Source organism: Crinia signifera, chromosome 6 (genome assembly GCF_055691185.1).
Source record: "Crinia signifera chromosome 6, ASM5569118v1, whole genome shotgun sequence".
Lineage (NCBI taxonomy): Eukaryota > Metazoa > Chordata > Amphibia > Anura > Myobatrachidae > Crinia > Crinia signifera.
The window spans coordinates 281,035,147-281,050,405 of NC_139222.1; the positions used below are offsets into that span (position 1 = coordinate 281,035,147).

At 44.7% G+C, this 15,259-nt stretch overlaps 1 protein-coding gene across 35 annotated transcripts in view; it reads right to left on the reverse strand.

Annotated features, from left to right (window-relative positions):
* TCF7L2 (transcription factor 7 like 2) overlaps positions 1–15,259 on the reverse strand; it is a 177,192-nt gene that overhangs the window by 15,864 nt on the left and 146,069 nt on the right. For 22 of the 35 annotated variants that reach the window (XM_083149778.1, XM_083149780.1, XM_083149782.1 and 19 more), the window contains 3 exons: positions 11,041–11,173; positions 8,710–8,812; positions 7,888–7,983 (listed from right to left, as the gene is read on the reverse strand). In XM_083149778.1, the coding sequence (XP_083005904.1) occupies positions 7,888–7,983; positions 8,710–8,812; positions 11,041–11,173 (332 nt within the window). The remainder of the gene's footprint in view (positions 1–7,887; positions 7,984–8,709; positions 8,813–11,040; positions 11,174–15,259) is intronic. The other 13 variants (XM_083149779.1, XM_083149781.1, XM_083149776.1 and 10 more) reach the window with 1 other exon arrangement.

Consider the following 15,259-nt stretch of genomic DNA (forward strand, 5'->3'; position numbering starts at 1 on the left):
GAAAAGAGAGGGGTTAAACTGCACATTAATAATACACAGCAATATATATATATATAACAACAGCATAATCCTGATCTCTTGCATTACTAGTCATCTCCGCAGCCCAGAATTACACAGTCTGCATCATTAGTGTTCATAGCACCTTGCAGTTCCTCTTTGCTGCCTGGGGTGTCGCTGTCTGCTTTGATGCTTCTAGTACAGTCTGGTCTGTATTAAGATACAGGCCAAAATGTGATAAAGACACCAGAGCAGACAGCGACACCCCTGGTGGGAAAGCGGAACAGCACATGATTTAAAAGGTGCAGTATGCTAGAATGAATACAATTATGTTTACATCATAATCCATCTGTAGAACATCACAATCCCATTGTCCCAGCTCATTTGCATTAATCACCCCAACACCCTGTTTGCTAAATTCTTGTCACATAGACGCTTCCAACACCTTGATGCTGCAGAATGGATGGTGACAAGTCTGGGGGCGGGCTAGTCATTGGGTACTGTGTTTTGATTGGCTTCACAGCCCTCACATGTATTTTGGCTGTAGGCTGCCAGTTGCTGACTGGGTACCAGGTTACGTTATGGACTCATTCAAAACAAGGCATCGGAAAGGAGAAGTTAGTTCTCAGAGCCCAAGGATCAATGCAGCAGATCTATTAAATCAGGAGAAGAGATCAGATCACACCAGCCAATCAGCTCCTGTCATTTTTCAAAGCCAGCCAGTTGACTTGACAGTTAGGAGCTGATTGGCTGGTGCGTTATCAATGTTATCTCCATTGGCAGAATTTTTATTCAGGTTGTAGTGGGAAAGGCATGTGAGGGCAAAATAATGTGGTTCTGTTGGGCACAAGGGCACTGTTAAAATGCCTGAATCAGTCCCACAACATTCACCAGAGGGAGACCTTCGTCAGGGGCAATCACTAAGGGATAATGGAACACTTCTGTATGACAGAGAGTGGTCTGGAAACAGCGTGGAATAAATCCGCCACAGTCTGTGTGTTCCTGAATGTGACACGCGCCATTTCACATACGTGTCCTGTAACTACCTCCCTGCGCAGTGTGCGGAGAGGAGCAGCAGCATTCGGATGCATGGAAATAAGGGTCCTCTCCTCGTTACTAAGGTGAGATGAGGGTCCCGCACCTGAATACAGCTCGTTAGAGGCCCCGTCCGCGCTCATGGCTTCCAGCCAGAATATAATGATGAGACTAAACTTATTAAGGGCAGCTGCATTTTTTTTTTTGTTCTGTGTTGTCTCTGGGGATCCTGTCTTCCTCGCTCTCATCCCGCGTGGTTGTTGACACCGTTCCGTTAGTCGCCTGTCATCTGCCTGCCTTGATATTATGCACAATCAGTGGGACGTGATTTTTTTGTTGCAGCCATTCCGCTTTGACTTGCATTCGGTTTGTCATTATCCTCTCCGAGTTGTAACATTTCATCTATTTCTGCCAGAGATTTTTTTTCCTGCGAGCCCGGTGCACCCACTTTATGGTTTATACATGATGTGGCTCTCTTTGAAGCCAGACGGTTTCAGAGATGCCCTCGTCAGGAGAAAGTGCCTTTCACCAATTTAGCATGCTGAGGGCCCCAAGCTCCGACGACTCAATCGAAAGGGGGTCACCGGGTGGCACCAGCGAGTGTCAGCAAGTGCTGTTTAATTGCCAATCTAGGCTTCTCCGCGGTGTTTAAAGTATAATAACCCTTCACTTAATTCTGAGAATCTCTGGCCCGGGCGCTGCATTGAATGAATATCAAAGGCTGCGACAGAACAGGGTGCAGTGCTCGGCGTTCCTATAACTGTCATAAGTCTAATGGACTTGTACTTGTGTCAGCCCATTACAACAATAATGGATTTCATTTGCTGTATACTCTTTATTATAACTAGATACGGCTCACGCAGCCAGGCTGGATTCCGATGTGCCTCATACTCTCTAATAAGCAGCCACTAACACATATCTGCATTAACCCCACTCGTGCCGGTGGTTCCTGCAGCTCTCCCATCCTACCCTAACACCACTGAGGGATATTCATTAACCAATCACGTACCGGCAGATCCTGCACCCCCTCCCATCCTACCCTAACACCACTAGGGTATAGTCATTAACTCCATACCTGCTGGAGGATCTTGCACCTCTCCCATCCTACCCTAACACCACTGGTCTGTAGTCATTAACCCCATACATACCAGCAAATCTTGCACCTCTCCCATCCTACTCTAACACCACTGGGGCATAGTCATTAACTCCATATGTGACGGCGGATATTGCACCTCACCCATCCTATTAATTCCCCCCTCCTCCTTATGGTATCTCACCATTACACCACGCCCCCCCCCCCCCACACACACACACACACACACACCTTATGGTATATCACCATTACACCCCCCCACCTTATGTTATATCACCATTACATTCCTCTGCTCCTCCTTATGGTATATCACCATTACACCCCCCCCCCCACCTTATGGTATATCACCATTACACCTCCCCACCGCACCTTATGGTATCTCACCATTACACCCCGCGCCCCCCCCCCCACACACACACACCTTATGGTATATCACCATTACATTCCTCTGCTCCTCCTTATGGTATATCACCATTACACCCCCCCCCCCCCACCCAACCTTATGGTATCTCACCATTACACCCCCCCACCGCACCTTATGTTATATCACATTACACCCCCCCCCACCCCACCTTATGGTATATCACCATTACACCCCCCCCCCACCTTATGTTATATCACCATTACATTCCTCCTCCCCTTATGGTATATCACCATTACATTCCTCTGCTCCTCCTTATGGTATATCACCATTACACTCCCCCACCCCACCTTATGGTATCTCACCATTACACCCCCCCCCCCACCCCACCTTATGGTATATCACCATTACACCCCCCCACCCCACCTTATGTTATATCACCATTACATTCCTCCTCCCCCTTATGGTATATCACCATTACATTCCTCCTCCCCCTTATGGCATATCACCATTACATTCCTCCTCCCCCTTATGGTATATCACCATTACATTCCTCCTCCCCTTATGTTATATCACCATTACATTCCTCCTCCCCCTTATCGTATATCAGCATTACATTCCTCCTCCACCTTATGGTATATCACCATTACATTCCTCCTCCCCCTTATGGTATATCGCCATTACATTCATCCTCCCCCTTATGGTATATCACCATTACACCCCCCTCCCCTTATGGTATATCACCATTACATTCCTCCTCCCCTTATGATATGTCACCATTACATTCCTCCTCCCCCTGACGGTATATCACCATTACATTCCTCCACCTTATGGTATATCACCATTACATTCTTCCTCCCCCTTATGGTATATCACCATTACATTCCTCCTCCCCCTTCTAATGTTATATCACCATTACATTCCTCCTCCCCCTTATGGTATATCACCATTACAATCCTCCTCCCCCATATGGTATATCACCATTACATCCCTCTGCTCCTCCTTATGGTATACAGGTCGAGTATCCCGTATCCGAATATCCGTTATCCGAATTATTCCGAAATACGGACATTCCAGAAAGTGAAAAAAAAATTTTTTTTTGCTAAAAACTCACTGGGGACATATGTAACAGCATCACTGGGGACATGATATGTAACTGGCACTATATATGTGCAAGACAATGATTGCTTGGGATTCAAATTCAGTGCTGAGATAGTACACACATTTTGTTTCACGTTTTGAAACCTTGTTTTTTGAACAATTAAAATATGTTTGTGTGTATTTTATGTGGTAATAAAATATATTTGTGTGTATATTATGTGTTTATACAGCATAAATGCAAGATACTTCAAAATACATCATTGAAATATTAAAATATTCCGAAATACGGAATAATCCGTTATCCAAAATTCTCCTGGTCCCGAGCATTTTGGATACGGGATACTCAGCCTGTATCACCATTACATTCCTCCTCCCCTTTATGTTATATCACCATTACATTCCTCCTCCCCCTTATTGTATATCACCATTACATCCCTCCTCCCCTTATGGTATATCACCATTATATTCCTCCTCCCGTTATGGTATATCACCATTACATTCCTCCTCCCCCTTCTTATGTTATATCACCATTACATTCCTCCTCCCCTTATGGTATATCATAATTACATTCCTCCTCCCCCTTATGGTATATCACCATTACATTCCTCCTCCCCCTTATGTTATATCACCATTACATTCCTCCTCCCCTTATGGTATATCACCATTACATTCCTCCTCCCCTTATGGTATATCACCATTACATTCCTCCTCCCCCTTGTGGTATATCACCATTACATTCCTCCTCCCCTTATGATATGTCACCATTACATTCCTCCTCCCCTTATGGTATATCACCATTACATTCCTCCTCCTCCTTATGGTATATCACCATTACATCCCTCCTCCCCTTACGGTATATCACCATTACATTCCTCCTCCCCCTTATCGTATATCACCATTACATTCCTCTTCCCCCTTCTAATGTTATATCACCATTACATTCCTCCTCCCCTTATGGTATATCACCATTACATTCCTCCTCCCGTTATGGTATATCACCATTACATTCCTCCTCCCCCTTATGGTATATCACCATTACATTCCTCCTCCCCCTTATGGTATATCACCATTACATTCCTCCTCCCCTTATGTTATATCACCATTACATTCCTCCTCCCCCTTATCGTATATCAGCATTACATTCCTCCTCCACCTTATGGTATATCACCATTACATTCCTCCTCCCCCTTATGGTATATCGCCATTACATTCATCCTCCCCCTTATGGTATATCACCATTACACCCCCTCCCCTTATGGTATATCACCATTACATTCCTCCTCCCCTTATTATATGTCACCATTATATTCCTCCTCCCCCTTATGGTATATCACCATTACATTCCTCCTCCCCTTATGATATGTCACCATTACATTAGTCCTCCCCCTGACGGTATATCACCATTACATTCCTCCACCTTATGTATATCACCATTACATTCCTCCTCCCCCTTATGGTATATCACCATTACATTCCTCCACCTTATGTATATCACCATTACATTCCTCCTCCCCCTTATGGTATATCACCATTACATCCCTCCTCCCCTTACGGTATATCACCATTACATTTCTCCTCCCCCTTATCGTATATCACCATTACATTCCTCTTCGCCCTTCTAATGTTATATCACCATTACATTCCTCCTCCCCTTATGGTATATCACCATTACATTCCTCCTCCCCCTTATCGTATATCACCATTACATTCCTCTTCCCCCTTCTAATGTTATATCACCATTACATTCCTCCTCCCCTTATGGTATATCACCATTACATTCCTCCTCCCGTTATGGTATATCACCATTACATTCCTCCTCCCCCTTATGGTATATCACCATTACATTCCTCCTCCCCCTTATGTTATATCACCATTACATTCCTCCTCCCCCTTATCGTATATCAGCATTACATTCCTCCTCCACCTTATGGTATATCACCATTACATTCCTCCTCCCCCTTATCGTATATCACCATTATGGTATATCACCATATGGTATATCACCATTACATTCCTCCTCCCCTTATGATATGTCACCATTACATTCCTCCTCCCCCTTATGGTATATCACCATTACATTCCTCCTCCCCCTTATGGTATATCACCATTACATTCCTCCTCCACCTTATGGTATATCACCATTACATTCCTCCTCCCCCTTATGGTATATCACCATTACATTCCTCCTCCGCCTTATGGTATATCACCATTACATTCCTCCTCCCCCTTATGGTATATCACCATTACATTCCTCTTCCACCTTATGGTATATCACCATTACATTCCTCCTCCCCCTTATGGTATATCACCATTACACCCCCCTCCCCTTATGGTATATCACCATTACATTCCTCCTCCCCTTATGATATGTCACCATTACATTCCTCCTCCCCCTTATGGTATATCACCATTACATTCCTCCTCCCCCTTATCGTATATCACCATTACATTCCTCCTCCCCTTATGGTATATTACCATTACATTCCTCCTCCACCTTATGGTATATCACCATTACATTCCTCCTTCACCTTATGGTATATCACCATTACATTCCTCCTCCCCCTTATGGTATATCACCATTACATTCCTCCTCCCCCTTATGGTATATCACCACTACAACAACCCCCCCCCCCCCCCCCTCTCCTTACGATATGATTATATTGCAAATGTATTTAGCATTTAGAAACGATTAGCGGAATAAGGTGAAAAAATAACTTTTTATTACATTTGTTTGTATCAACTTTAGAGAACCTTGTTTCTATTCTCTACAATAAGACATACTCAATAGTAATGATTATTTGCTGAAATAAAGACATCTAGGGGGAAATGTAATAGGGTGATCGACTCAGAACTGAGATATTTGGTAAGAAAGCTCCAGGTTTTTTAAAGCGGCAATCATTTACACTGCAAAACCAGTGTTTTTACACTTTAAAAAAAACCCAGGAGATTTCTTACCAAATTAAATTTCACCCATAGCCTCCAGACTGATCTACAGATGAACAAACATGGTTCTGCAGATATGCCTCATTATGCCTGAAGGTGTCGCTGTTGCAGCTGCTGTCCATAAGGACATTGATTAACATTGGCATAACAATATAAATCACTTACAAAATATACAAAAACTTATATACTGTATTACATGAGATAATATTTAATTTACAATATCTAAAAACACATATTTCATAATTGTGCATCATACATTACAATTCATCAAATTATACAATGTTTTTTTGCATGCCAGACACAGACCAAGACCACTTATCTGTAATTGTCACAATTTTCTTTATAAGTTCCTGTTTCCATATACATCTATCCTCCATGCAATACTAGTCACGTTACCCATAACGTGAGAGCTATGTGTAAGTCTGTAGTCTTTTGTGACTTCTAAATAGCATCACGTTGGCAAAACAGAGGCAACAGGACTCACAAGCATCTTCTGCTGATTAAAATGATATGCTGAAGATCTATACTCAGTGTGTGACTGCCGCAAATTATTTGATGGAATAATTTGCTTTTAAAAAAAAAGATGCAATGTGCTACTGATGCACCCCATGGCATGGCACAACTAGAAGGGCTGTTTAATGTGAAGGGAGGCTACATGTATGTGGACATATTTGTACTTTACCCCTGTCATTTATCAATAGTACTGAAGAGTACTGAATAGGACACTCGAAATAACACAAATGGGGATTCTAGAGGCCAGATAGACACATTTAGGAGTCATCTAGAACAGCTATACTCCAGGCCAGACAGAAGGACAAGTTAGAGGAAAATAAGGGTGCTGGTGTAAGTACGAGGGGGGAGAGGATAATGGCAGGTATTCAATGCTGTTTGCGAGTGGTGACAGCGAGCAGGGCTTCCTGCTCGCAGTCACCACTCATCCTGACAGTATTCAACACACCCTCCGCATACGCCAATTCCCCCTCGCTCCGGGGACTCGCGGCTAAAAACTGCGAGTTTTCTGCAGTAGCCGCGGGTCTCGCTGGTTTGGGGAATTCTCGCCGTCCTGTGACGGCGAGGATTTCCCCAGACCGTTGAATAGAGCGAGCGGCCGGTGCGGGGGTTAAACAGCGAGGATCGCTGGTTTTCTGCAATCCTCGCTGTTTAACCCCCTCGCCGGCCGCTCGCTGCAGCATTGAATAACCCCCAATGTGTCTAAAGAGGAGCATATGAGACTTAACCATTACTGCATTACCTTGCTACAAATCTATGGACTTCGAATCCACAGTATCAGTCTTATTACATCCACAAACCCCACAACACTTCGATTATGACCCCCGAATAATGACAGGTGGCTCACCTTGACATGGAAGCATTGACTGTAAGAGCTGTAGGGTAAGGGTGTCGGAAGCCCCCTGTCGTGATTGGGTAAACTGGCTGACCTTGCCTTGGAAAAATGGAGAAAAAAAACAGAGAACACAGGAATAAATAAATGCCGGCACTCTCATTTAATCAAGACACAAAATCTTGGGGATTGTACGGCGCAGATCAAAGGAGACAATATGAATGCTAGAAATTTGACGCGGACGGCTAATTAAATTTTATAACCTCAGCTTATGTCAATATAGGCCCCTATCCCCGAGCTGGGACGAGGTGTTTTGTTGTGATAATTAAAGGCGAAGCCAGGGCTCCTTTAATGGAGCCATCACGCTAATTGAGGGCTATGCATGGATAGAAAACAATAATGAATGGAAATTTATACCAAAATAAAGTGCAGGGAAATCAAAGGACTTTCAGCTGCGCTCTGGGTCCCTCTCGCTATTTAGATCTCGGTGAGAAAACATTAAATTAACAGATCTTAATTTGTAGCCTTTTGTCACATTAATGAGAGTTGACAAGATATACCGGGGGAAAGTCCCCAAATAGTATTGTGGGGAACCAATCGACAGTCACGGCTCGTTACCATAATTAATAATTACAACAAGCGGCGCTGGGGGAGATTTAGAGGAAGACGCTGTCATTTCTGAATAAATTCTTGGTTGCAAGTAAATAAGAGGAGAGATAAAGTGTTACTGGGAATATGGACCCTGCTTAGCGGCGGAGACACATTTACATACACGCATACATACAACACGCATCGGGCGGACAGAAAGGAAAGTATAAAAATTCTGGAACTGCTTACTGTGGTACTAACCATCCTAGCGGATGGGGGATCTGTCCTACGGTCCCTGGCGATAACGGGTAATAGGGCGATATGTCTGGAGGGTGCGGAGGCCGCGGGATCCCTGGATAAGAGAGAGGAAAACGTTAACATAAGACGGTATAAAATGTATCGCAGCGCTATTCTGGGTAAAGTAACCACCAGATACAATGTTTCATAATTCCGATGGCTTCAGGGGATTTCTCCAGGAGCAAGTCAGTTACAAAAACTCTCGGACGGAATCCCGAGAATGTGATTCAATAATGCAAGAAATCCGGCAGCCCCGATTAAATAAATTCCTGCACTGTTGCTTAGTTTACACTCCCAGAAAATCATCTGGCTCTGCTCGCCCTCCAGCGAAAACCATATTTCTTAATCTGACGTACAAGGTGGAACATCACTGGACAACGGCCAATTAAAATAACTTTTCTTTCTGTTCAGTGCAATCAACGTTTTACTTTGATCTGTTTTGTGACAAAACTTTTTTTCCTGGATGTGCAGACTCTGGCCCTTATTCTGATCGGTGCGGCCCGATCAGAATATGCGGCCACGACCGTGCAGGCGAATCCCCGCCTTCCATACGGATCGCCACCTGCCGTCCGTACGCGGATATGTGGCGATCCGCATGAAATTGGACGGGGATACGCCTCCTCCATGGTGGGAGCAGCCCCTGCATTCGATGGTCGCCGAACATCGAATGCAGGGCCGCACGCTCCACCAGGTCCCGCAACACAAGACCACACGGACACTTGTCCGTGTGAAATCTTGTATGGGGGCGGGCAGCTGACATCCGGCGATGTCAGATGCCCGCCCCGTACCCACGCGTCACGGCCTCATTACCATGCATACGCCCCGCGTTTGCATGGGAACGCCCATGAAACGCGGGGCGTATGCATAGGGTAATGAGGATAAGTAGCCCCTCACGCCCCTCTACGCCCCCTGTGCGGCGTATAGAGAATCCTTGCGGCGAAATCGCCTGCACATGCGCAGAGTGACCTCTGCACATGCGCAGAAGATAAACATCGGCGGCCCGTACGCAAGCGGGAATATCCGCATCGATCAGAATAAGGGCCTCTGTGACTAATTTGATTGACAGGCCATTGTGTACCATCCTTTGTTATTGTTGCTAGATACTGGCCCGGCAGAATACATTAAGACGTAGTGTTTACAGCCGTGTTCCTCGTGTCAGAGATGCCAGACTCTGGAATACCAAGAAACGCCAGTTGTAACCTGTAATTCCCGTTCTAGGAGGAGGCATGGATAACGCAGACAGCTGCAGGGTACCCTCCGCGGAGAAGGAGGGAGGGGACGGCTGCCAGCGGCATAAATAAATGATGAAATGAACACTAAACACAGGTGGACGGGGTGATGCCATGGCAGGTTTCTGCTAAAAAGATAATTTGTAGAACTCTCCAGCTGAGAAATGAGCAGACTAGGGGTGGAGTATTTAGAACTGTGAAGATTTTGTCAGATTTACCCCCCCAAATATAAGCACGTGTCAGGTAACATGGAATAAATCCGACAGCTGCGGCAGATGCGCCCAGACAGAGCTGCTCAGAATCCCGCATCGTGTGTAACTCACAGGACATAACAGGATGACAGTAAGGAAAGGACCACAGATAAGAGAACGACAAAGCTACACTAACAGATAAACTCCCAGAGGCCTCTACTCTTCTGTCTGGCATTACGGGAATGCAAAATGATGATGGGGGCGGGGCTTGCTGTGTGACAAAAACAGGGGAAGCTAAATAAAAGATCACTTACGCGTTGTTTTGTGCTTTCAATAAGAATAAATCTTTGACTATAAACTACAAATGGTCTATATTGGACATCACTGATAGATGGTCTACTAAGGGCTTCTCTTCACAAAAAAATCCCTGGAGAGGGATCCAAGGTATTCCTCTCCGACCACTGACACGGCGGAGGCTGATGGGTAGGACTCCCAGGTCGTATACCCGGAAGGACCTGGCAAGCTTACCTGTATATCAGCAATATCAGATAATGGTATTCGGGAGAAAGACGGCAAATAGTATTGTCCTGCCCTTAACAAGTATCAAATCAGTAAAACAATGGTCAACATTTCAAAAAGTTTTACATGACAAGTAATGGAGTCAGTGAGGTTTATTTACGAAGAGTTCTACTGGAAAAGTGATGTTGCCAATAGCAATGTGTTGCTAAATAAATAGAAAGTAAAATTGGTTGCTACGGGCAACATCCAAATTCATCAGGACTCTCATCTTAGTAAATTTACTCCACAGAATCTCACAATATATCAAGAGGGTGAAGGATACATAAATGAATGAAAGACGGTACCTGTTTTGGGGTCCACGTCTCCCTGTAAGTGTGGAGGGGGGTTCCCTGGTGTAAAGTGGTCGTTGCTGTAGGTGATAAGCGGCGTGAGTGGGTGGACATGGTGTGGGTGCTGCACTACTGGCACTTTATTAGACTGTGGAAACACAAAAGATAATAAAGTCACACAAAGGTAACACAATTCTGCTCACTGGTCATTTACTCTGAAATACGTTCCACTATATGTACAGTACATGTATATATATATATATACACACACACAAAACAGAATATAATCGCAGGCTCATTTTTCTTATACAGAAAGAGCCATCCTCATCTAGCCCTTTAATAGGATTAAGTGAGCCAGAGCTGTCGGACGTAATCCTATGCTAACCCCCTACTGTATTGTTCTATGTATTGTATTGCAGCTGAGAACAAAAGGCCTTGGGGAGCCATGGCTCATCATGGCTACCCAGAGATGGCTAGTTGAGGAAGGCTCCATCTGTATTTGCACTGAGTCTATTTTGTGTTATCCAATCAAATTCATCTGATACATAGATAAACCAATGAAATAATAACAATAATCATAACTAAAGTTGGTATGCATATGAGAACCATTGTTTTTGTCTCTATCACACATTCTATTTGCTGCCTCCTAGAACAGGTATGGGTCATAGGATGGACACTATGAAGGGCAACACACTAGGTCGACCACTAATGGTCGACATAGTCAACAGGGTCGGAAGGTCGATACAAGCATTAGGTCAGCATTAGCTTCAGGCATGGTGCCTCGCTGCGCCCAGCACCCTATTATACTCTTCCTCCACACCCTAGTGGATGGTAGGGTATGAAATACCGCCCAGCGGCTCATAAAAAAGAACACTAGAACACTGGTGTGGCTCATGTAGTCATGTGCAATGATCCTGGCTTGGAAGGGACAACCAAAATAGGGTCTGTAATAGATTATCCAGGCTTGCCTACCCTCCCGGAATGGCCGGGAGCCTCACGAAAATCGGGTCCTTCTCCTGGGCCCCCGGGAAGGTGGGCAAGTCTCCCGCTTTCTGGTGATTGCCCCCGCTTAAATGATGCGATCACAGCATTTTGCGTCATTTAAGCCCCGCCCCTCTCCACTGCTCGCGAATCACAGCGTTTTCCAGCATGGGGGGCAGGGCCATGTAATGTCAGCCTTGCTCCCGCCCCCCTGACGTGTTGCCTCTTCTTCTCTTCTCCCGGAGAGGTGAAATCCAAAGTAGGCAAGTATGAGATTATCACTGGGGGTATAGTTAGGGCAGGATAAACCAATTATGACCGAAAGGGGAGACAGACCCAAATATAAAGTATATACATTTATCACCATATGGATACAGCTGCAAAAGGCCTAGTGATGTTCTGCACAGACAGCCACATTCTACTGCATGGCGACATAAGTGGGAGTGTCTGCACCGCTTTACGTGCCACTATAAAAATACCAAATATAAGAACAATTCCTGTACGGCTAATATATCACTAGTATGTATATAGGACAATACTCTACACCCAGAGAGCTTGGCATCCACGTCAGTGCCTCCTTCCCTCTCGCTGTAACTCTCCGCTGTGATGGCACAAAGGAACACCACACTGAGACACGAGCCCAGCCACCCCCTTTGTGATGATAGTCAGCGCAGCAGGGTACTCTGCCTTTAATAGCATCCGGGGCCAGCCCCGCACAACCCCTGGATTTGTTAACGCACACTGCACCGCGCTCCTGAAGTCGGCGGCCCCTTTATACACACAGGATCTGAGGACCTGCCTTGTAAGTATTACGTGACACCGACGGGATCTCGTCTTGCCCACTATTCAACTGTAAAAAGACTTTTATCAGAAACTAAATACTCGAGAGTGCTGCGAGCAGAGCGATAACAAGTCCGTCTATTGCAGGAAACCTCGGCATAAACACAGAGGCCTCCATCCTAATGCCGGACCCAGCGCTTCATCAGGGGTCGTTGTGCCATTTCCCAACATCCCGGGGACAAATCCATATTCCCCAAGGTGAAATTGAACTCGAGTCGTATGAGGCAGAACATTTAACCAGATTAGGTGGCGGGGCAGATAAAGAGGCACTTGTACAAAATGGATGAACGGATTACATCCCAGATATTGCCTCATTTGCCTAAGCAGCTTGCAATAATACCAGGGGGATGGAGGCCTGACTCGACAAGAGCTGAATGCTTCTAGATCACGGTCCCCTTGTTCTGTTCCACAATCAAAATGAAGTCGTCTGTCTATTTAAATGGATGATTCGTTTGTAAGACTTTCCAGGCTTTCTTTCCAGGGGTTGGGATGCAAACTGGGGGGCTTATTCAGCACAGCACAGACCCCAGAGTGTGTGTGCTGGGTCCCTACTTTCTTATTCATGATGTGCAACAACAGCCAACTTGCTAGCAGACACATATATCATCATTAAAATGCAGCATATTATTCATGAACGACGGAAGAATGCTTGGAAGTCCGATTCCCAGGCGTAATTAGGGTCCTGGCTGAGGGCTTTGGACACCGGCACAGTAGCCCTAGGTAAAGGCAGCATCTACTGTCCTTATTATTATTACACGGTGCTGTGGGCCTGATAACTAGGCCCGAGATTATTCCAACTGATGGTAAAAGCCAAGGAGCGAAGTACCACACAATCTATCAGCAGGTCTGTAGCCAAAACTCCTGGACGTATGCTAGCAGAGGGGTACAGGAAGCACAGGTCTGATCTGCATATCAGTGCTGAAATACAGACCACACTGTGCAAGCAGCACCACAGCAGAGAGCAAAACCCCAGGCAGGAAAGTGGAACTGCATGGGTTTTGAATGATGCAGGGTGCTAGATTGAACACAACATAAAATCAATCAGGGTCATTTATAAAGGTCATCGTGTGCTTTCTTGCACAACCCACATACAACATACGGTTCAGGGAATCCAATGCATTGTGGGTAAAATATGGCAGCTTAAAAATGTGTGGAAACTCTCCAATCAGTTTGAGGGGATGAGATCATTTAGTAAAAGAGCTGTAAGTTACAAACTTAGACCTTTGTACATACAGTGATGTAATAAAAAGTAAAAAGAAACATACAAAAAGAGGACAAAACCAAATGCAGGCGTGGCCAACAATTATCAGGGGTCCCATAGATCTTCAAATCCCCCCCCCCCCCCCAATGCAGAGCAATGGAACTTTGCTCCACCCACTGGCAGTGGTTTGCCCCCACCCCTGTGTACATGTTATGTAATATCTCCCTCACTATATTTTACATATATTCTGTCAGAAACACTCCTCCTTCACTATATATTACATATGTCCTGTCAGAAAAACCTCTCCCTCACTATATACAGGTTGAGTATCCCGTTTCTGAATATTCATTATCTGAGGTATTCCCAAAACCACATATTCCAGAAAGTTGTTTTTTTTTTGTTGCTAAAAACTTACTGGGGACATTTGTAGCAGCCCTACTGACTGAGGACATAGTATGTAACGGCACTACTGAGGAAATGATATATAACTGGCACTACTGGGGACATCTTTAACTGGCACTACTGAGGAAATTATATATAACTGGCACTACATATGTGCAAGGAAATGATTGCTTAGCATTCAAATTCAGTGCCTGAGACATTTTGTTTCATATTTTAAAACCTTGTTTTTTGAACAAATAAAACATATTTGTGTGCATTTCATGTGTTTATACAACATAAATGCAAGATACTTCAAAATACATAATTGAAATATTAAAATATTCCGAAATACGGAATAATCCGTTAACCAAAATTCTCCTGGTCCCGAGCATTTTGGATAAGGGATACTCAACCTGTATTACATATAACCTGTCAGGGATACCTCTCTCTCACTCTGGGCCAGATGTATCAAGCTTCAGAAAGTGATAAATGGAAAGTGATAAACAGCCAGCCAATCAGCTCCTACCTGTCATGTTGCAGGCTGGTTTTGAAAAATCACAGGTAAGAGCTGATTGGCTGGTTGTTTATCACTCTCCTCTTTATCACTTTTTGAAGCTTGATACATCTCGCCCTATATATCACCACTAAACTATTTGCATAGTGGGCTATTCTGCGTAGGAAAATCACATCGCATCGCATCGCATGGGCCATTTTAAGAGCCATGCGATGCGATTTTCCTATGTCATTTATTCACTGTTCTCTTAGCCCAGGGGGTTGCATCGCACCTCCCACAAAATCGAATGCAATCGCATGCGATTTTATAGGGTGTAC